Source organism: Oryzias melastigma, linkage group LG9, assembly GCF_002922805.2.
Source record: "Oryzias melastigma strain HK-1 linkage group LG9, ASM292280v2, whole genome shotgun sequence".
In the NCBI taxonomy this organism is placed as follows: domain Eukaryota; kingdom Metazoa; phylum Chordata; class Actinopteri; order Beloniformes; family Adrianichthyidae; genus Oryzias; species Oryzias melastigma.
Genome location: NC_050520.1, coordinates 20,006,980 through 20,030,694, shown reverse-complemented (window position 1 = coordinate 20,030,694; position 23,715 = coordinate 20,006,980). Strand labels below are relative to the sequence as shown.

The 23,715-nt window shown below is 40.1% G+C and overlaps 3 protein-coding genes across 5 annotated transcripts in view; 1 reads left to right on the top strand and 2 right to left on the bottom strand.

Annotated features, from left to right (window-relative positions):
* The first annotated feature begins 1,307 nt into the window (after positions 1-1,307).
* LOC112148069 (piggyBac transposable element-derived protein 4) lies at positions 1,308-3,344 on the top strand. Its single transcript, XM_024274856.1, has one exon. It carries the CDS (start codon positions 1,308-1,310, stop codon positions 3,342-3,344), a length of 2,037 nt encoding a protein of 678 aa, XP_024130624.1.
* Positions 3,345-11,100: 7,756 nt separating this feature from the next.
* LOC112148364 (arrestin domain-containing protein 3) lies at positions 11,101-18,293 on the bottom strand. 3 transcript variants are annotated; one of them, XM_024275447.2, is made up of 8 exons: positions 17,511-18,293; positions 17,355-17,444; positions 16,564-16,605; positions 16,149-16,209; positions 14,981-15,131; positions 14,729-14,825; positions 14,392-14,648; positions 11,101-11,840 (listed from the first exon to the last, which is right to left on the bottom strand). In XM_024275447.2, the coding sequence occupies exons 1-8, from the start codon at positions 17,614-17,616 to the stop codon at positions 11,508-11,510; spliced, it is 1,137 nt and encodes a 378-aa protein (XP_024131215.1). In that variant the 5' UTR covers positions 17,617-18,293; the 3' UTR covers positions 11,101-11,507. The 3 variants fall into 3 exon arrangements, with proteins under 3 accessions (XP_024131215.1, XP_036069277.1, XP_036069278.1); XM_036213384.1 differs by having other exon boundaries at positions 17,355-17,763; positions 17,979-18,293; XM_036213385.1 differs by having other exon boundaries at positions 17,355-17,603; positions 17,686-18,292.
* Positions 18,294-22,593: 4,300 nt separating this feature from the next.
* Positions 22,594-23,715, bottom strand: part of LOC112148363 (arrestin domain-containing protein 3) — a 6,141-nt gene continuing 5,019 nt past the window's right edge. The window contains exon 7 of the mRNA XM_024275444.2: positions 22,594-23,272. Coding sequence (XP_024131212.1) covers positions 22,763-23,272 — 510 coding nt within the window. The 3' untranslated portion in view covers positions 22,594-22,762. The remainder of the gene's footprint in view (positions 23,273-23,715) is intronic.

The following is a 23,715-nucleotide window of genomic DNA, read 5'->3' as shown; positions in this document are numbered from 1 at the left end:
TTCTGCAGCTCCCCTGCTCTGCAGACAGAAGCAGCAGCGCGGCCTGCAGCTCACGCATGCAATACGAAACCACCGAGACAATGAGAATCTGTGCAATAAAGGAAGGACGCATAAATCCTGCCTCCGCTGCAGGGCCTGGGGGGCAGCAACCCAGCGTTCAGCCAGCCGTGCAGACTCAGGCCACAGCTGAAAGAATTTGGAAAGGAGCCTTCCTGCAGTCAACCCCCACCCCACCCCACCCCTGAAGGTTTAAGAAATCTTCTCACAAGCAGCCAAGCTCGCTGAGATTATGTCAGTGGAAGTTTGACTTTACATCTTTAGAATTTGTGCAAAGACTAATGTAGGGTTATTAACACTGAATAAAATCTGACAGAGCTGACATAAATTAAAGATGAGGAGCCAAAAAAGCCTGCAACTCCAAAAAAAGGCTAAAATATCAATCAAATGCTTCAAACACTCCAATTATTGGTACTGTGATGGACAGATTATGCCTAAAAAAAGAGTTCTCATCCTTTGGTTCAGCATCTCCATCACAGAGGATCATCTGATCCACCAAGGGAAGATGTCAAACCTCAATTCTGGAGTAAAACACCAGAGTATCTGCCCACATTCATAAATTAGAGGGAGGTCCCTAATTCTACAATAGCCTATAGGGCTTCAGATTCATGAAGGAACCTGTCAGAGGGAGGAAGCATGTTTATGAATGAACATACTACTTCTCAGTTTGACAGTAGCCTGCACATTGAGGGGGTGTCATCATTTATGTGGAAATAAGTGTGTTTGTTTGGAGCCATGTGTGCGTTTTTACGCATTTTCCTCCAAACGCACGAACTTTAAACATGACAGATTTGTGTCAATCACTTCTAAGTAAAGTTACAAACTTTCTTACGTCTTGTTGAGATCTTTGAAACTTGGGAGGAATGTCGGGATTTTAGGCTCTGCTTTGTGCTTCTTCACAAATAAATATATATATATATGTGGTGAGTATTGATGGCGGTGAATGCCAGCGGGCATTAGAACAGCGAGCGGCCATCTGCCAGCCTAGCGAACTAGCAACCCCACCAGCTGCAGTCGCAAAACGCCCTACAAAGCAGGACATGCATGCAGCTTCTGACGTCTGCGGCCACACTGCGCTACAAAGACCAGAAAAGCCAGGAGCGGAAACAATGAGAACCGGGCTTCCAGACGCCGCATAGCAAGTTTCCACGCTTCTGAGCGCGCATCAGCTCATTTCAGATGAGCAGTTTCAGCGATTGATGAGAAATATCCCCAAAAAGACTCATGCAGGGGCACTTTAATACACCGACATGGCGACGGCAAGAACAGAGAGGGAGCTTTTTACTATTTTGGAAACTAGCGCGGAGCCAGAAAGTAGCACGGAGTGCGACAGTCAAGAGTCTCCCCTTAATCTTTCAGCCGATGTGAAGTGGTTGGAAATTCCCAACAGAAAGCAGGACTCGGACGAGGAAGACGAAGTACGGGAGGAAGAGGAGGAGGAGGAGGAGGTGGAGGAGGACGGCGAGGGGGAGAATGGAGCCGCTGCCGCCGCGGCGGCGACGGAGGAGGCTGCAGACGCGGCCAGCTTCATCGCCGGAGGAGGCTGCAACATTATACTGGTGACCGGCAGTAACGGGATCAAGCACGACGAGGAGGAGTACGCCGAGGACTGCTATTATTCCACCTCCACTAACTGCTCCGACGCCACCTCCAACGATTCCGATATTGATTTCTCGGATTTGGAGGAGGAGGAGGAGCGCAGGGGCGCTTTCCGCCTTGACGATGACCTGGACGAGGACTCTCCGGACTTCTGGGGCGAGCCCGACCAGGTGATCTCTATCGAACCTTTCTCCGCTGTCAGTGGCCCTCAGCACTCGCTGGGGGACGATGCTGACACCCGTGACTATTTCCGGCTGCTCTTCCCAGATTCTCTTTTTGAACACATGGTAGAACAAACAAACAATTACGCCCTCTATCGGCAAAGGAGGAGCGGGAAAGCAGACCCCCACTGGCATCCCACTGATGTCAGAGAGATGAAGGCTTATGTGGGTCTGAATATTCTGATGGGCATCAACCAGCTTCCTGACACGGGCATGTACTGGGCCAGTGACATTTTCATCGGGAATGCTGGCTTTAAGAAAACCATGACGGCCAGACGCTTTGAGAAGCTCACACAGTATCTGCAGCTGTGTGACCGGGAGGCCGAGCCGGTGCGTGGGGAGCGCTGCTACGATGGCCTCTACAAGATCCGGCCTCTGCTGGACGTGGTGGAGAACACCATGTGGGACACATACACGCCCAACCGCTGCTTGACCATAGACAAGTGTTCCATCGCCCCCAAAGGGCGCTTCTCCCCCACACAGTACATGTCCTCCAAGCCTGTGAAGAAAGGGCTGACCGTGTGGATGCTGTGCGACTCCCGCTCAGGCTACTGCCACCGTACCAAAATCCACGTGGGCAGGCCCGGCGACGACGAAGGGGCGACCTCCTTGGGCTACAGGGTGGTGACCTTTTTGGTGCGTGGCTTGGAGAGGCAGTACCACCATCTCTTCATGGATAGCTTCTTCACGTCCGTGCCTCTCCTCCAGAGGCTGCTGAGGGACGGGCTGTACGCCTGTGGGCCCACTCATCCCGGGCGTAGGGGCTACCCCGAAGTCCTGCGCCCACGTAACGTCGGAAAACTGTGCCAGGGGGAGTTCTACCAGTGCCAGCATGGTAACTTGGTTGCCACAGTGACACGGGACGTCAAGATGGTGAACTGCCTCTCAACTAACTCCGCTCCAGGAATAGTGGGAATCAGCCCTGACCGACAGCAGCACGATAAAGAGGAGGAGGGGGAGAGCGACAGCATGGACGGCTGTCTTGGCGTTCCCAGACCTTTGCCCTTGCTGCTGTACCAGGAAAACATGAGAGGCGTTGACCTCTGTGACCAGCTGAGGGAGTGCTATCAGGTCGGCAGGCCGTGTAAGAAGTGGTGGCGCTACTTTTTGTGGTTCTATGTCAACCTGTGCATCGTCAACGCATACATAGTGATGAGGGAGAGCCGAGGGGGCACGCCACCTGCAGGCTTCAACGGCAAGCAGTTCACTCAGCGCCACTACCGCGTGCGCCTGGCACAGCAACTGATCGGGGACTATCAAGGGGCCAGGGGCATGGAGCGGGCTGCACGCAAGAGACACGCAGATTCACCCATAGAGTATGGACATCGCCTGGAGCGCATGTCCGAGCGCTCCAGGCGATGCAGGAACTGCACTAACAAGGGACTGCGACACGAAAGCGTGTTCGGCTGCAAGATATGCAATGTCCACTTATGCAGGGGCGGCTGCTTCTCTGAGTTTCATAAATGAGACAAAAACTTTGTTTTTATATCTTTTTGTGTCCATTTTTTCTTTGAAAAGTCAAGAACAAAAACATGTAATTCCAAAGGTTTTCACTCCAGTTAAGATTATAGTCACACACTTTATGTAGAGCTACTTTTAGGTTAGATGTATTATTGCACGCATAGAGAAAATTATCCGAAAAGCTGCAGATTATTTGAATTAGTATAGAATGTTTATGAACTCGCCTTCTGTAACACTGACATATTTGCCTTGTGTCACTTTTTATACTTAAAGATACATTATGAATTTTTTATCTCTCTCTATATATAAATAAAGAAAAGTAAAGCATAAATGTTTCTGCGCTTACTACGGATCAGAAAATGTTTATGATTGGAAGGTTATTTCTCTTTTTGCAAAATAAAGACTTCATTTTGAGAAATTGAACATTCTCCATTTTTTAGAGAACACCCAATGTGGTTGATCTTAAAACATTAATTAGATTTGATGGAAAGTTCTTTTTAGTAGGTTTACAGGCGTGTAGGTCCGGAAACAAGAACCGTCTTGGCACACAGACAGACAGATCCATCTGTGGACCATTTATTTACTGAATTTTTTGGAGTATAAGTTGCAGTTTTTCTTTTATTTGCATGCATATTTTGACCCAGGGTGTGACTAATACTCAGATGCAAATTAAATGTGATATTTAAAAATAAATAGCAACAACCACTAGAGGCGCTGTAGGTATGTGTATCAGTATTTGCTACTGACAGCAACATAGAAAAAGAGGTCTTATGTCTAGCTTGGCAAAGTTGCTCAGAAATTGCACATAGGATAAAAAAAATTAAGCTGATTTAGTGTTTTGAAGTAGTATAAAGAGTTTGTTGACTTCCCTTTATGCTATGGTTTTCTGAATATTTGTTCGTATGCTACATTAATATACTAGATTCCTCCTGTGTTTCATGAAGCTATACAAACATCAATGTGTTACAGTAGTGAATCATTCAGATATAGTCTATTATTGTCATCTATTCTGTTAATATGATTTCTTTTTCAAGATGAAATGTTCTTCCTTGTTACCGTATTTTGCTATTTTTTTACCCAAAGTGTTTCTCTTTTGTTATACTTGTTTTGGCAGCTGCAATTTATACTCTGGAGCAATTTATAATCCAAAATTAATCAATCAAAACTCTCAAAAATGACCTTTTTTATTAGGGCTGGGTATCGCCAATAAATTGAAGAATTGGTTTGATTCACTAGAGCCTATATCGATTCAGTTGCATTTTCTTTCCAATTCTTTTGATCCACTCATCAGGGCCGGCCATGGGCATAGGCAGCTTAGGCGGCCGCCCAATACACTATTTGCTGGAGGGGGTGTCAAATCACAATGATTATATATATATGCTTTTTTTGTTTAACACTTTGATGCACCAGTCATTTCATGCAAAAAATAAATAAATAAATAAATAAAAAAGTAATAATGAAAAAATGTAAATAAAATAACTCAAAAGTTTGATTTAACCCTTCCGCTCTCTTTGGGGTCCAGATGACTCCAACCACATACTTATATATGATTCCTTCCATGACAAATGTGGACAAAGGTGGACAGGATTTTATGTCTGCCATGAAAATTAGTGAAAATCAATGATAAAAAAAAGTTCAGCGCACTGTCTTGTGGGGTCCAGATGACCCCACTTTTAATGTAAACAAGCTAAGGAGAGCGGAAGATAATCTAAAACTGCAGTACAGCGCCCTTCCCTTCCTGACGCCGCGGCTGTCGGGGGAGGAGTCTGGCGCGTGCTGTTGCTGCTGTTTGTGATTCTTGACTGAGTGGTGGCACAGTCAGTTAAGCGTATTTGTTTTTTTCTAACAAATAGTTTTCTGGTTTGAGTTCCAGCTGGAACAGACCCTAGACCCTGCAGGGGTGCCAAATTCATTTTTCGCCTAGGGCGCCATTGCAGGCCTGGGTCGGGCCTGCACTTAATTCAGTTTGATTCAATTCAATTTTGAGTTTACACAGTTTACCCGTTTAGACACATTTGTTTAGAAATAATCTACATATATGTGTTTGGAAGATTTTCATATTTTTCTGATACAGTTCACATACTATAAAATGTATTGATTAATTTATATTAAGATTGTTAATAGCATACAGTGTTACATGGATTCTCAAAGGGAGAAGCTCCAACAATTGTTCTGCCTCTTCCGGAGGGTGTATCAGTTTGGCCACTAGGTGGCAATCCCGCTAAAGCATTACACCTTATTCCAGAAGAAGAAGAAAGTATGAGCAACAAACGGTCCTTTAGACCACAAATGGTTACTTTAAAAAACTATAAGTCTGTAAAGGAGTTTAGAAAATTCATGCCTGTGTGAATATAAAGATGTTCATTTAGTCAGCAATGTATGTTTATGTTGACCTTGCATTAGCATTGGCTACCCTTTGGGAAATCCTATTATACGTTAGCATCAAGCTAGTAGACTTCAGCTTTATGCGTTAGATCAATCTCTACTTTTATGGATCAATTAATCTATTAAGCTTAGATCGATTGATCAATATATCAACAGAGCTCTACTTTTTACTGGCATGCCTGAAAAATAGAGGATTGTTTTGGGTGGAAAGTTCTTAGAGCTATGGGCTCTAGTTGTCAGGGGGATAGGATGGTCACCTGGAGCAGTGTTTTTTAATCAGTGGTCAGGAGTTTATTCAATTTCAAGGAGTTGCTCTAAAACATCTACCTTTTCCAGGATTTTTGGGCCCAGGTTTCACAATACTTTTTTTCTTTGTGTTTTTGATTCTTGTTCAAGAATAACATTGTTAATACAGACTACAGAGTTTCATTTTTTTACATTTTTGGTTGGTGGTGTGCCTTTTGACTTTTATCAAGGAAAAAATTAGCCTTGTCTCAAAAGATGTACACTTAAAGTGTAAAACAACTTGTATAGAGCGATTAAATTGAGGAAGAAAGCTGTTTCTGAAGCCTTAAAGGAGATCACAGTTAAATTAACAATAAAGATTTGACTCGTGAATGAGTTAAAGGCATTCTGAACACTGCTACCAGCTGACACGGCTATGCAGTCAGTAAAAGGCCACTTCAGCAGGTCAGACTTCTCGTCTCCTTCTTTAGGACTCATCTCCCTCCCTCCGAGTCTGCTTCTAGAGGGGCTGACGGCTCTGCCTCAAACACACACAGCCTCCGCCTCTCCCCTCCACTCGGCTGTCTTGCGTTCCCTCTGCCGTTCCCCAGCTGGGAGAGGGTTAGTCAACTGGACGCCCATCCTGCTGATCAGCGGCAGCCCCCGTGGGGAGTTGCCATGGCAACAGCGGCCGATGAAGACAGGGAGTCGCCAGCAGGCCCGCACGGTTGTCATGGTAGTGGCTCTGGCTGCGGAGAGGGGAGGTGCCAGATGCCACACCTTCCAACTCCCCTCTCCAAAACTAGGGAGGGCTGTAGTGTGGTGTGTTTGTGTGAGTGTGGAAGGAGCCCGGCTGGCTGACAGCCTGTACACTCCACACAGAGCCAGACTGGTTACCAGGCAGGCTCTGCTGCTCCTCAGATTAAAACCACGGTTGCTGTCGAAACGGAACAAAAGTGCTGCTTTGTGGACATCTTCATTTAGGTGCTGCTGGAATTACAGGAGCCGCTTCATGTTACAATCACATCCGTATAATACTAAGCTAATACTTTTGTGGGTTTTACCATTTCGCTGGACAAAGCACAATCTGAGCTGTGTAAAGTAATATCTAAAAAGTTTCAACAAAAAGGAGTGACAAAAAAGCCAAGCAGCCAGTTTATGAAAGTACTTCTAAAAGAATAAATTAGCAGCACTTGTTAGGAGTCATAATATCCTGATAATATGTTTCAAGAATGCATTATAACCACAGAAAGTGCAATTTTTGACATCCAGCATTAGGGTGCTTGAAGTTAAGTGTGTCTTATCAGCATTATCTTGGTACTCGTTTAAGCAGAAAAGATGTTCAGTTTTTATTTTTAAAATGTTTTAGTTCAAATATTTAAAGATGTTCAAACATCTTTGACTATAAGATGCAGAAACATGGTAAAGCGATTTGGGAGAAACATCTCCCTCTAGTGGACATATGTAAAAATAGATCAACTCAGGCTTAAATAGTATGAGAAAAAAATGATTTATTCACACAATGTACAGATAAGCAGAAATGTATCAACTCATTTTAATTTAAATGCATAGTCAAAAGGAAAAGTGCATATTTGATTACATTTGTTTTCTTTGTCTCTTTTAAGTTGCACTCTTTGAAGCAGGAAACTTTTTAAACCAGATGGATCGCTTTGGTTTTTGTGTGGGAGGTTTTGGAAAACCCCGCAGGATGACAAGAGGGAGTTTGATTTCTGGGTTTGTTGCTGAACGGATGTCAAGAGAAACCTGTCCGAGACAAAAACAAGAAAAAAAAAACATAACCTTAAATGTATTTTAAACTAAAGGCCTAAATTAATGTTATAATTTGGATCTAAATATCCAATATGTGTATTTTGCTTCATTAGGTAATTAAAAATATATATATTTTGTTTGTTTCTGATAAAATGGCATCATGGGGCTATTGTAACATGACACTTACTTTGTGCATAATTCATCTTGAGTTGCAGGTAATAGTTGGTATGAGGCTAACGTACCTTGATCCTGTACTCAAGCTTCATCATGCAGCAGTTGAAAAATGTGGGGTAGAGCTGCGGAGGGATGCTCAAAACTTTGGTGGTGGCATAGCTGCTCACAGTCGGAACCAGATCTCCTGTCCCAAACAGAATCTCCTTTGTGTGAACTTTCCTCTTTGACTGAGCGACAAACGTCTGCTTCTCGCACAGGTAGAACTTAGGAGTTATGGAGCACGCTGAGTCGTTGAGTACTTGCAAAAATACTCCCACCGCCTCACCTGTTTTAGAGACATTGATAATTTACATCTCAACTGTGTTGCATGTAAATGTTGCATCTGTTTACCTTGCTCCAGCCCCACTTTTTCAGAGCTGACATTCATGGTGACCTTTCCAGATCCTAAAAACATAACCCTGGAGCCATATTGCTGCTCCTGAAAAATAATCAAATGATGCCAGAGGCTTTGATGAGGAAAGTGGTGGAGAGTAAAAAGATAGAACAAAAATAGCTTTTGTACCTTAAGTTCAATGATTATTGCCTCCGATTTGGAGCCAAACGGAAACTCCGAGTTGGTGACAAAAGGGAACTCAGTCTTGGTTTTCTGGACAAGCCAAATAGACTGAGTGAGCTGAGCTCGCAAACTGTATGTGATCTCCCCCCATTTCCCTTTAAAAGAGGAAGGCATGTCTCTGCATGAAGGAAAATCGATTTATTCAGAAAACGGGGTGGGAGATTTTAATAAAAAATTCAATGTAAAATGTAAACTTACGTGCTAGGAATGACAAAGCTGAATGGATAGATGTTTTTCCCAGGTGGCATTATTTCTGAACCTTCAAAAAGAAAATAGAAACTACTTCTTACATGCACTCAAAAATCCTAAACTCCTCTGAAATATACTAACCATCTCCTTTGTTTTTATCCTGAATAAAAATGTGTTCAAATTCAAAGTATTTCTTCTTGTTGCTTGTTTGTCCGTCCTCTTCATGCCAGGCTACCTTGGCCTTTCCTTTAGCTTTGACGTGAAAACGTTGCACTTTGACTTTCCTGCTTGTCACAACAGTTACTTTTCCAGAAAGGACATCTCCGGGAGAGTGGGCGCCCCGTTCGTTCAACTTGTCGTACTCCACAGAGAAATGTTTGACAGCCATGATGAGGCAACACCTGAAAGATTCCACAGCATCAGGCAGGAAAGAATGAGACAAAACTCACCAGAGTTGGATTAATGTAGAGGTACCAGCCAGGTCTTTGCTGAGCGAAGACGCCTGCTGTGTCGTAGATTCCTCTAGAATCGTGTCACAGGTGATCACGTGTCAGCAGGTATCACTTTCACAGACGTAACTCCATCCAGCAGTTTTACAAATTAGGTCAAAGGGACGTGAGCTGTGATCCAAATCATGGACCCTGTGATGCATTTGTTCACATCTGTGTGTTTTCTGAGCTTCTATGTACGATCACAACATTCTTCTATCATCACTCATTTGTGAGGTCAAAATCTAAAACAAAGTTATAGCTCAATACTATAAAGAACCATGCAGAAATGGTTAAGAATTCATGACTTATAACTCAGGCTGCTTTAAGTAAAGATGTTTAGAAAATTTGAAATTTCACTCCAGGATGATGCTGATGATGTACGGTGGTATAGTAGTAACACTCACCTCACAGCAGGAAGGCTCTAGTTCAAATCCAAGCTGGGTCCTTTCTGCGTTTGCACGTCCGGCTTCCTCCCACAGTCCAAAAATATGCTTCATAGGTCAATTGGTGATTCTAATATGTGCCTAGATTGTGAGTGTGCGACCTTGTGACACGTCTAGGGTGTACAGTAGTGGGGATAGGCTCCAGCAGCCTTGTGACCCACAAAGAAATTTAGAGAAAATGGATGCAGTGATGCAAACAGTATCACAACTTTTATGTTTAATTTAGAGGAATTTGAATGTTTGAGCTTCAAATTGAAGTTTCTGTACTGTATATATATATATATATATATACGTATATTAGGTCGTCCTATTCCTGCAAAATGGTCAAAACATCGTTCCATTTCCCAGGAAACACCAGAGAGTACAAAAACGTGGAGCAGTGAAGGTTCAGTGAAGTCCAGCAGTTATCCCTGAAATACTACAAGGCTGAGCCAGAGTCATACCCCGCTTGAAAGGGGAAAGCATCCACGGTATATTCTAAGCAGGATTTCATATATAATCCAGACACTTCTCTTTTTATTTGTTTTATTTTCCAACTTTTTGGGAGGTTTAGACAGAACAGAGATACTGGTAGCAAGGTGTATGGCATATATGTATAGTGAAGAACCTAAACAAAATATAATGTCTGGGAAAATACATCACCAATTTACCACAATAAATATTTAACATTGTTAATTTAACAAGAATTAAATTCACGACTCAGTGACAAACTCAATAACTTGCATCATTCATTTATCAAAAGCTAAATTCCTAATTATGAAGACTCAGGGGGGGATATGGAAATAAATAAATACATTTCTTCATAAAAACGGCACAGTTGTCAGAAATAATGGCATTCAATGACTGCAATAAAAATATATAGGTTAAATAAAAATTTATGTAAATGTGCTTTACAGTGGATTGCCACACATATGCCCCGCACTACTACCCAATCTTACCGCCTGCCTCTGTGATTTTGATGCTTTTGGAATATGTTCTTTTTCTTTCCTGATCATAAGTTGCTGACCTCTTGGAAAGCTCCGTCTACTCCGGTGTTACGGATACGCCACATCCAAATCAGCTCCGGTGGGCGCAGCTGGAACCCCTAATTGGAGTCGCAACCAATACTGACCTACTTTTCCTTTCTTTCATTAGTATTTAAATCAATTTTCTCTTAACTTTTATTTGTTTTTTCCTTAAAAAAATCTTGACTTTAAATTTCTTTAATTTATGCTTTTTTTTCTCTACTTTTACTTACTTTTTAACTACAATATCTCAAAACATTAGTATCACCGTGTTTGACCTAATAATGAGGTTGTCTTCCTCTCAAGCCTAAAATAAAATATGGCTGAATCCTCTGCTTCTAATTCTTGGAAAAATGTGAGGTAAATGCTGCACTGGGAACACATGGAATTTTAATATATCTAATAGGAAGCTTTATTATTTTAAACTTCGCATTTATTAAAAGACAAGAAAAAAAAACAATTCAATTGTATTCTGATTTTTACTATGCAGCTGATAAAGGGAAGCTATAATTAAAAGCAAGACTGACTGCATCTTTTGGACCAACTTGACTTTTCAGCAGCGTTTCGAACAGCCTGATTAGAAAAGATAATGTGCAAAATATCGTAAAATATGAATCCTGGTAATTTGAGTTCTGTTTTGGTACATGGTCATCCTGAAGTTGGCGATTTTATTTAAAGTGACGACACCGGCACATGCTCTAAGACTAGTTAGCTGCTTAGTTTTAGCTGTAATACTAAACACACTCCTAAGAATATAATCCTTCATTTTTATGACTAAAAATATAATTAAGATTTTTTTAATTAAATGTAAATCAAAGCATTGGCGTAATGACCTCTTTGTACCTTCATGGCTCAACATTATGTGAAGATTGTTAAAGTTTTGTCTGAGAAAAATCATTTGGAGAAGGGTACAGTTGATGTGTCTCATAAGGGGGAGGTGGAGCACCAAAAGGTGGAGATTCTGATGATGGTTGTGGAGGGACAGGGTTACATGCTGGGGGGGCAGGTTTCCCTTTCGGAGCGGCTGGGTCCCATGGTGCAGGTGCTGAATTCCATGGAGTAGGAGCAGATTTCCCAAAGGCTTCTGGTTCAAAGCCAGCAGCAGAATATGGTGGTGGTGCATGAGCAGACCCGAGGGAGACTGGAAGGACGATGATGTCAAATTTGATTGTTGGATTTGAAGCAAACTTGACATCAAGGTAGACCTGTGGGAAAAAAAAAAAAAACAGTTACTCCAGAGTTTGATTTTCAAGGGCCAATACGATTTCTTCGCTTCTACCTTCCACTACATTTAGCCCTCCAAACGGAGAATTATGAAAAAAAATAGTTTCACATATTTTGGACGTCACTTTAATTCGATGTTAGCCGTAATCGCCAGTCCGCTGACGTTAGCGTGGAGCTTCCAGCGCTTGAATATGCATAACAACAGCGGTATTATAACTTTAAAAAGGTCATGCTAAACAAAACGTGAAGAAAAGTGCTTCTCGGTGCAACGTCGAACTTTGTTTCCCTCCGCTTGGAGAGCAAAATTAAAAAAAAAAAAAAAATTCCAAACACTTGCACTAAATCTGCCTCTTCAAATGGAAAGGAAGAGAATAATTTGGATTGTGCCCAAAATTCCATATTTAAACTATTGACTGAAACCTGTGGTGCATTTTTGTGGAGTGTTACGGAGCTAAATTTTATTGTTTGATTCATACAGCAAAGTAATATTTCTTGGTGTTGATCAAACACAAAAACTCTAATTTATTAAGCGATATAAATGTACAAACCTCTTCCAAAAAATGTGAATATCAGAGAAAAGCGCCACAAACAGGCAGACTGCTAGTTCCACAAGCAGCAGATTTATTAGTTCAGAATTAAGCAGAGCTAAAAGTCTACAAAAATAGAAGGTCATACACAGCATGGGATGGTCAAAGAAGAGAGTCGAGTAGTCAGAATCCAGGCAAGGGTCAGGGCAGGCGGCAGGCAATCAGAGAATTGGCAGGGTCAGAGACAGAAGATCAGGTCCAGGAAGAAACGCTCAGTAATGCAGGCAGAGTGGCACAAACAATACTTCGCACAGAGTGTGGCTCTATGCAGTGCTTCAGAAGCAGCTGTTTGATTGGAGACAGCTGAGCAGTACCCAGGAACTGTGGGCTAGGGCTGCTGGGAACTGAAGTACAGTCAGTACTTTGGAGACTGTTCCCGCTGGAAGCCAGAGGGTGAGAAAGAGCGCTGACTCCTGACAAAAAGTGTGTTCATTTCCATAATTCCATTCAAAAAGTTAAACTCTGATCCAAGGCCCCCAGTCTACTTTATTTTTTCAAAAGAGGACTTCAGAAAATTTTAAAAAGTGGAGAAATCTGCCCAGATTTTGCAGGACTTAAACGTTTTAAACTGAGTTTCACCAATTAATCCATCTACTAAAGTCAAAGCACCTGCATGGATTCCCTTTTTGTCATTGAATTAATTCACCTTGGTTCAGTTGTCTCAGTTTGTTCCGAAATGGGGAAGACTACGGACTACGGACTACGGACTTAACAACTTTATCAAAGGCTTGTCATGGTCTAAACTAATCTTTAGTCTTCTCTGTAAATAGGTAACCAAAATTCTAATAAATGAAGGGTCTCTGCAAACTTGCGACAGATTGGGTGTCGACCCGAGTCTTGGTGTCTGCTTCTTATATTCTAAAGTATATGACTTTGCAGAAATGACTGACAAATTAGCTGAGCAGAAGTGGTGAGTAAGGTTTACATCACAGTAAAACGCGTTGTGAGGATGAGGGTCAGTAGTTAGTGGTCCCTGAAAAAGAGATAAAAGAGGCCTAAAATTAGCTGCCCGGGGCACTAATGTGAGTCACTGAGGCCTCTGAAAGGCCTAAAAAGATAGCTGCCTGTGGCCTATCTGAAGAAAGACATTTGCCGGATGTGGTGGAAACCGTCGTGTGCGACTGTATGAGTGGGAATATCTCACTGTTTGAGAATTCCAACCAAAAGCATTTTTTGCACATGTTCTAGGCAAGATTTCTGAACCCCATTTTGATGAGGTAAAATATCACTGAATAAGAGAATTACATATTGTGAACCGTTTTCTCGGCTTGCTCTAGGCTCCTCTACAGACGACGACAGCAAACTGATAAAATTGGGAAAAACAGAATAAAAAGAGGATTCACTGAAAACAGATTACCTCAAAATACAGGAAAAGTAAACATGCTGGGTCATCCACCCTTCTGCCCAATTGGCAGAAGAAAAAAAATGGATTCAATGGCAAATTAATTCAATCAGGGTGTGAGAAAATAAAAAAGAGGAAACAAAGAAATCTAAAATATAGAAAAAAAGATTGTCAGATGCATTTCAATGGTGTATTATTACTTAATTCAAAGAAACATTCCAATATACAGGAAAACCTTTTACCTATATATAATGATCTTTCTGCTTGTTCATCTACAGAAATGCTGTGCATGACTGACTGCAGAAAAATGGTCTGCTTTTCATTTCACAACTGTAGGCATGCTTAACTAACTGCTTAGCTTGTTTTGCCACTCTTCTAGGAATGGCGGAACGTTTCAAGAGAAGAGATCAAGTTCAGATGCATTGACTTATCAAGACAGGAAAAATGAGATCCTCATCCACATATTTCTACCTTTTGTCCTATTTGACATTTAGCCTACTAAAACAAGAGCTAATTCTGAATCTGGTTGTAATTTTTTTTTTAATGAAAGTATTCAAATCAATCACAGATCTGTGTTCTTAACCAGGTCAAAGCATTGCTCACCCTCAGTCTGTACTCTGCCTTGATGATGTTGCAGTTGAGGATGGATGGAAGAGCATCGTGGGGGACGGTGATAACCTGTTTGACCGTTTCTGATGTCTTCTTAGGGATGGGTGCTCCAACCTCTTTGATGAGATCTTTCGTATGGACTCTTCTCTCCCCATTTGCAAAGAAACTGTGCTTTCTATAAATGCAGTACTTGGGCTTGATCTCACGAGAGGAATTGTTCTGGATGAATGAAACCACCTTTATTCCTTCCCCTGTAAGAAAACGGCACTAAAGTCAGAACAAGCTTTAACGTTAAACCAGGAAGTGCCAATGGGATTCTGGGAGATGTTACCTTGGTAGAAACCAGATTTTTCAAGTCTCACATCCATAGCTACAGACCCCGAAGTGAAGACATTCATTTTCTTATCCTTGGAATCACGCAGCGGGGTCTGAAAAAAAATATTGATGAGAATAGGAAAACAGAATCATTTTGTTCAAATTCTAACGACTTTTAGCAAAGAAATTGCTTCTTTTATCAGCCTACAGATATACATTACTCTGTTGTTGGGAGAATAAAAGAAAATATAATAAAATCAGTGGATACCATTATCCTAGAGAGGATGTTTGGGTCGGGTTTTGCCTCAAAGTTGATTGTTACGGTGGAGTTCTTGTCAATCCTCATTGACCTGCTCAACTCAGCTTCCAATGAGAACACAATCTTACCATCGTCACCTTTGAAGGCGGAGGGGATACCCCTAAAGACCACAAAGGGAGACGAGTGAGTAATTAAATTGGTAATAATAATGTGGAGACAAAAAAAAAAATAATTGCTGGCAAAACCTACATTCTGAATGTTGGAAATATTAATTAACAAAATTATGTTTATGTGTGGGTCTTGAAGCCAGCGTGGCCACACCTTGCTCAAAATGTTCCACTCAGATCTCATGGAGGGTTTTTAGAATGTCTTATCAGATGTCTGGTGATACAACTTGTTGTTACTCCTTCCCCTGGGGCTGTCATCCAGTCTTTCAGGCTTTGGAAAAGTTTCAGTTATGACCTCTGACACAGGACCCCTGGAGGATAAGACCATGCCTGTATTTCGAGTTCCTGTACTGTCTATAAAAAGTGCTTGTCTCCATGTGTGGGGCAGAGCTCCTATGAGACTAACTCTGAGAAGTTGTCTGGTCGGATCTCTCTCTTTTTGCAAAAAGATAATAAAAGTAACTGTGTTCAATAAGGCCTGGTTCTTGGATTTTTTAAGAACATTTATAGAAATCTTTTTAGGGAAAAAGTCATTCTTAACACTGAATAAAAGAGGTCTAGTGTTATAAATAAAAGGAGATGAATTTGTACGGACTGATATTTTTTGTTTATTTTGTGGCATAGTTACAGTTTTGAGCGTAAATACATCCCATACAAAATTAGAGGAATTACTTCTACTAGATCAGGGGCCACCACAGCAAATTAGGTTCCTCCATGTAACCTTGTTTTCTGAATCCTCTACTCTAACACCAGCTACCTTCAAGTCTTTGCCAACTGCATCCATTTACCTATTTGGTCTTCCTCGAGATCTCTTGCTTTAGTATCAACCAATACATTCACCATCCCTCCCCTGAACATCTCAGTCTGACCTCTCTGACTTTATTTCTAAAACCAAATATACTGATGACTTAATGTCCCATTCTTATCCAAATTTAGCATAAGCATAAATGTTTGAATTCCAAACTTGTTGAAATGTTTTGTTTTGTTTTGCATTAAAACTTGTTTCCTACTGTAAAGGGATCTGAAAGCAGAATGGGTAGACATGAATTCCAGGGGCCACAACTCTGGGGTCTAAACAAAAAAAGACAAACATGAATAAGTTAGGAATGTTACATTGTAAGGTGAATCATTTAGATAACAGAGCACGTTTATTTAGAAATACATCTGTGTTTACATTTACACAAAATTCTATACATTTTACTATTTAAGAAACACTTCTTTTAAATCTTGTTTTTTTAAACAATTTTCCTACAAAAAAGGGAGAAATTCAAATTTCATGTGTCTCAAGGTAGAACAATGGTTAGTTTTTAAAGTGTACTGGTACTAACATGTTTAAAAATGACCACAGTACCTTAAAAATATTTTTTATGCTGTAAAAGTAGAATTAAGTGTCTTTAACTGCACATAAATGTTGAAATGACTCACATGATTCAGACGTGTGGTTTATCAGCTGGACATGCTTGGGCTCTGAAACAAAAGGCTTGATTATAGTAGACACAGAGATGAGACGAAATTGTGAAGATGTCCGTTGACAAAAATAAGCCGAGAGTCCAGTTTACCATATGTTTAACACCTAAACACCTGTATGCCTAAAAGACATGACAGGTAATTTGTTTTCATCATTATCCAGTGGCATTCTCTTTTTTTTTTTGGCTTTTCACACAGAGGTTTCTGAGGGTCTGCTGGGCATCTTCCACTGAAAGGAATAGCAGATCATGTGACCTAAAAGACCCCTCCTCGTGTTCCAAACAGGAAGTACCAGCTGGCTTAAAAAAGACAAAAATCCCTTAAGAACTAAACAGCTATTATTAATTCTATTTGTCAGAATAATCATTCTTACATCTTCTTACTAATGCTATTTTTTACATCGTTGTTCAGTTAGTTTACTACATACACTACACATAGCAGGGATTGGCAACTCCAGGCAATGAGGGCTGCATTCCTGCACGCTTTCCAACATAGCCTTCTCTGTCAGTTTGTAATTGTCTGGAGCTTTGGGCTGGACAAACCTGAACTAGGTAATCAGTCATGAGCTTGGATATTTAGACATCATGCAGACACACTGGCCCTTGAGGCCATAAGTAGCACTTCATATACACACACCCAAGTATACATAATAAATAAACTTCAAGTGTACTACCTTTTGATAAGAGTACCCTAATCTAGAAGATCAGACGGCTTGCTATGCAAAATTAAAAAATAAAAATGAAACCTACCTTTGACATTCTGGTTTCGTATGAAGTACTGCTTCAGAGTGAAGTATTTCTCTTTAGAGTGGTACACCACAGTAGTCTCTCCATGTGTTTCTGTCCACAAAACTTCCGCCTTCGCCTTGAACTTAACAAACAGGGAGTTGATCTGACAGTCTTTACCCATTTCCAGGGTGACTTGTCCTATAATAAAGTCTCCATTGGTGAAGGTGTTCCTCTCATTGATGGGGTTGTAGGTAACATCTAACTTCTTCACTGTGGAGTTCATGATTGTCAGGAAATGCGGTTGAGACAAACATTTAACCTCCTCCCTGAAGAGGAGGCGAGCTCAAATTACCTATTGCCACTCCCCAAACAGCCGCAAACGGCTCGTCTAGTGTTGACAGGTGTTACGCCTCATTTTGTTTAGGGGCATCTGGGGCATCGCACAATGATAAATTAGGAAAAATGTGTGACAAAAACACAAAAAGAATGTCTCCATAAAAAAAAGATAAGATTCATTTGCAAGAAATCATCCAAACAATAACTGAAATGGCAAGCAAAAATGCTTCAGGGTGAACCAATGCCAAAATAACAGACAAAACCCCACCTACCTGCAAAACAAAAAGTAAAAGAATGACAAACACTAACCTCCCTGGACTATCATAAATAGGAGAAAATATATACTAGAAAGATAATGACAGTTTACCACTACAGCTTCACAAAACTATAAAGAAACTACAAAATCCAACACAAAGTACAAAACAGGTGGAGAAGAGCGCCAAGCTGCAATGGAGACATACTGCAGCCCAGATCCCTTCTTGTGGGCTGGAGGTCCACACTGTGCTCTTGAAGGTCCCTTCCCTCCACTTGGACCAATGGAGGCCACGCCCTTCCAGCATCACACCTGAAAGAAATGAAAAAAGACAGACACACAAAGATCTAAAGAAGCATAGAAGTCCCACTCTGACAGAAATAAAATACACAAAACACAGAACAAGAAGAAACAACAAAACCAAATACGGCCACAGCCATAACAACAAGAAAAGAAGTACACATTCATGTTAAAATAGGAGGATGTCCATTAAAAAACAAAGTGATTTATTGATTTTTATATATATATATATATATATATACTGTATATATAATATGAGGGCTGGGAATTGATTAAAATAAATTAGCAAATTAATCGCAAATCTGGACAAAATTAATCGCGATCAATCGACATTAATATTTTTTTTTGTTAGATTATTTGCCAGACACTTAGTATCTGCAAATGATTATATTATAAAATCACACTGAAAATTGTACATTTAGAATATTTATTTTTATTCCCTTGGAACCTAGGGCCTAAAACTCAGTTTTGTCTTCTTTAGAATTTACTTCAGTATTTTCCGTTTGAAAGACTACTTGGTTGCATATTTTGTATCATTTTAATCAGCACAACCTCTCCTATATGACACTACCTTTATTTAGTCATTTTTCTATGTTGTATTCACACACTGGACATAAAATTGTGCAAAAAAAGAAAATTCTTAGAGCACTGCTGTTTATTTATTTTACATTTTTCCTTGTATTCTGTTTTTTCTTTTTTTCCTTTTTCTCAGCTTTTTTATTTTTTCTACAAATAAATCTCATATTCTCACTTTTTATTTGATGAAATATCTCAATTACAGAATGTAGAAAAAAGTTTAAGTTTATTTTAGACTGAGCTTTCTTATGTTGGTCTCACAGCTGCACAGCAGGACACCTGAACACAATTAATAAGTATTAATCGCACGATTAATAAATATTAACCAATTAATTATGCTTCATTAATCATGCGAGTTAACACGTCTATATTCACGACCCTAATTTATTTATGTATATATATATACATATATATTTAAAATTTAAAAGGGTGAGACAGTGAGTCTCGTACCTCTCTTTAAGGAGGAAAGCCTCCATGGTGTATTCCAAGGATTTCACATATATTCCGCACATCTGTTTTTCCTTGCTTTATTTTCCAACTTTTTGTGTATGTGTATATGGTGAGAAACCTTAACAAAATATAACATTTGAGAAAATATGTCACCAATTTACAACTATAAATATGGAACATTTTTAATTTACCAAGAGTTAAATTCAGGACTCAGTGAATAACTCAATAACTTGCATCATTAATTTATCAGAAGTTGACTTTGTAAATATGAAAACTCAGTGGTACTGTGGAAAAAGATAAATACATTTCTTTATAAAAATGGCATTGTTCCTATAAATAATAGCATTCAATAACTGCAACAAACAAATATATAAGATAAACATTTATGCTGACATGGCAGCCAATGCTTAACAGTGACAAATATTCACTGCAATACTCTCAAATCTTTCTGGCTGCCTCTGTGATTTTTATGCTTTTGGAGTAGGTTATTCTTCTTTCCAGATCATAAGTTGCTGACCTCTTGGAAAGCTCCGTCTACTCCGGTGTTACGGATGCGCCACATCCAAATCAGCTCCGGTGGACGCAGCTGGAACTCTAATTGGAGCCGCAACCATTACTGACCTACTTTTCCTTTCTTATACATATTAGTATTTACTTACTTAAATTAATTTAATAAACCTCAGGGTAGCGTGATACACAGACTCAAGCCTACACAGACACTAAGATGTGGCATTCATATACAGCAGGTCTCTATAGTCTACAACAGAGAGAAAGGATGCAGTGACAAACTGTTTCTTAACCCCAAAAGAGAAACATTTATTTCTGAATGGTAAAGCCCAGTTTCAGTTTCACTTTCCTTACAAGATTCTCAATATGGAGCTTGAAAGTCAGCCTGTCATCAATGAGGATTCCAAGATATTTATACTGATGGACCACCTCAATTTTATTTCCCTGCAGATTGGATACTGTAGGGAAAACTAGAGTTCTCTTCCTTGAATTGGAAAACAACATTATTTTGGTTTTATCAGCATTAAGAACCAATTGGAGCTGCAGCAATGTGTGCTGTATCCTATGAAATGCTTTCTGTAGTGATTCAGTGGCAGCTGTGGGGGAGGAGCCAAAGCAGTAAATAATGGTGTCATCAGCGTAAAGATGTATATTAGCATCAGACACATTTTGTCCTAAATCATTGATATACATAATGAATAGGAGGGATCCTAGTGTAGAACCCTGTGGCACCCCCTTGTGGACATTCAAAAATTCAGAGAACAGACCATATTTAATTTAACAACTATCCAGAATATTATCATTGATCCCCTTCACAGACCACAGTCTGGGCAAGCAACAAAAGTTCCAAGCTAAGGAGGGTGGCTCTTCACAAAACGCCATGTCCAAGTAGGTCAACAAAAAGTCTAATGGAAAGACCGAATGTAGGAGGAGAAGATGCAGCAGATAAAGAGATGACTGTGGACTTCAGCTGATTATCAAAAGGACACGATTCAAGATATCCAGAAAGAGTGAAATGAGGCAAACGCAATCAATCTTCTGGGTTGAGGTAAAGAAAGGTTGGACTGTTGTCCAGTGGCCTGGAAGGTCCAAGAGTTTGGAAGAAGACCGGTGAGAAGCAGAACCCAAACTGCTTGAGATGCAGTGTAAAGTCTCCACGGTCAGTCATGATTTGGGCTAGAAGTGTCTGAAACTTTCTGCAATTTTAACATGAACGTAATATGGAGGGGCTAACACAAATGACTAATCAACATTGCTGTGGGCGGTAACCTCACGCCTGGTGCATTCACTGACACTGGGAACTTGGAAAATTACGGCCAGAAAATCTTTGTAATGTCTGTACTATCATAGGCTTGGGTTGTCCCAAGACTGGCGTAATAAAACTGAGTTTTATCTGGGACAAATTGCGCATCCAAAACACCGTCCTAGCTCGTTCAAAGCACTGTTTTGTTGTCACGTGTGTCGACAAACGCTGTTACGCTTGAATCAAATGGGTAAAACCAAGGAATATTTCCAGTTGTCTGCGGTGGCTTACTGGTTAACACATTTACCTGTTGCCTTTCTCTGATGTGGGAATAGTCAGTTCAATTCCAAGGCATTCACAGTGGTTTTGTCTCTTTCGTTTTCTCACATTTAGCAATATTACTTTGATTGTACTTAGTGTTTCTTTTTTGCTCTTACTCTTCTTTTTTTGTTTTTACATGCATTACATTAAACTATTAAAATATCAAAACAGGCTTTCTTTGTCATAGACAATAAGAAATCTCTTTTTGTAGTCATCAAATTACCAAACCAACATGCTGTTACAGCGGAAACACTTGATTCCTGTTTAAAAAACGTGTGAAATCCATAGATGAACAACTCTTTCGGAATAATCATATGTCCAAACCTCCTAAAGGCATATGAGGATATGGGGTTGCTGGAGCCTATACAGACTGATGGGTGAAAATAGGGTGCCAACTGGAAAGTCGGCTTGACTGTCTCATGCCTTAGTTTATATGAAAAATGATGTTCAAGGAGATTCCAAAAATTATTCTTTAGAAGACACAGAATAAGTATGAAAAAAAAACACTGGAGACATTGAATTTACCCAAATTATTTTCTTTTATATGATTATATACAGAATATAGTAAAATAAATATTTGGAATAAAATATATAATAAATGCTGTCAAAGTTTCGCCATTTGTTTCGAACAGAGCCTCCTCAGAGGTGTAAAGTAATATTAAAAATATGTCTATACCACAAAGTGACAGGGGTAGAAAAGAACATTAACATGCAATGCTGAAACCAGCAACTTGGAGGAAAATTTGCAGCATTTCTTTATGAGATCGAAAGCATTGAAGTAATTCTCAGACTAGTCATTGTTTTACTGCCCTTATTGTATAAAAACACCTAAAGAAACACCAAAGAAAAAAAACATTGGAGCAGTGAAGGTCCAGCAAGCCACCCAGAATAATTAAAAGGCGGAGACAATGAGATTGTCTTCCTCTCAAGGTAAAGAAAAAAATGATAGCAGAAGCCACTGCTTCTCATTCCAGAAACAATCATACCATAGCACTGCGAACACATGGAATTATATCTTTAAAAGGGAGCTTGATTATTTAAAGCGTCACATTTATTAGAAAAGAAAAAAAGAATTAATTGTATTCTGAGTTTTACCATGCAGCTGATAAAGGGCAGCTATAATTAAAAAGGAGACTGACTGCAGTCTTTTTGACCAACTTGACTTTTCAGCAATGTTTCAGAACAGCCTGATTAGAACAGATAATCCAATCGTAAAATATACTCCTGGTCTGGTTAGCTGTTTAAGATGGCATTATAAATATACTCTTAAAAAATATAATCCTTCATTTTTATTACCAAAAATATAGTTCTTACAAGTTAAAAAAAGCTATATGCAAGTCAAAACATTCCTAATATGGAGTGCCAGTTTAATATCTTCGTATTGACGTCTTTGTACCTCCACGTCTCAACAAAGTTCATTCTGTGAAGATTGATGAAGCTTTGTTAAAGCTTTTCCTGAGAAAAATCGTTTGGAGTAGGGTACAGCTGATGTGTGCCATAAGGGGGAGGTGAAGGACCAAAAGGGGGAGATTGTTGTGGAGATGCTGAATTCCATTGTGGGGGGGCTGGGTTCCCTGGTGGAGGGGCGGGATTCCATTGTGGAGGGGCTGGGTTCCCTGGTGGAGGGGCAGGGTTCCATGGTGTTTGGGCTAGGTTCCCTGATGGAGAGGCATGCCATGCTGGAGGGGCTGGGTTCCATACCGGAGGGGCTGGGTACCCTGGTTGAGGGGTGGGATTCCATGATGGAGGAGCTGGGTTCCTTGGTGGAAGGGTTGGGTTCAATGGTCCAGGTACTGGATTCCATGGAGTAGGAGCAGAATTCCCAAAAGCTTGTGGTTCAAAGCCAGCAGCAGAATATGGCGGTGGTGCATGAGCAGACCCCTGGAGGGCTGGAAGGACGATGATGTCAAATTTTATTGTTGGATCTGAAGCATACTTGACATCAAGGTAGACCTGTGGAAAAAATAAGTATTGTTACTTCACAGGTTTATCTCCAAAACTCCATATTGAAATTATTGACTGAAGTTTTAATATTAAACTTCCAGATCCAGGACCCAGTGTTTTCTTGATTTCAAGTATTTATTTAATTTTTACATACATTTAGAATAGGAATATGCTTTCCATCAAACTCATTTTCACAGGTGACAGATGGCTTTATATACATTTTATTTACTGTATATATATATATATATATATATATATATATATATATATATATCCGATGCAGCTCCCTCAGATGTGGGCGGATTTAAACAGAATTATTAATGAAATAGAGGTCTCCTCAAAGAATAACTGTTGAATTCTTTTATTTTCAATTAAAGATACATTATGACATAAATGGGCTGCACGGTGGCGCAGTGGTTAGCGCTCTTGCCTCACAGCGAGAAGGCCCCGGT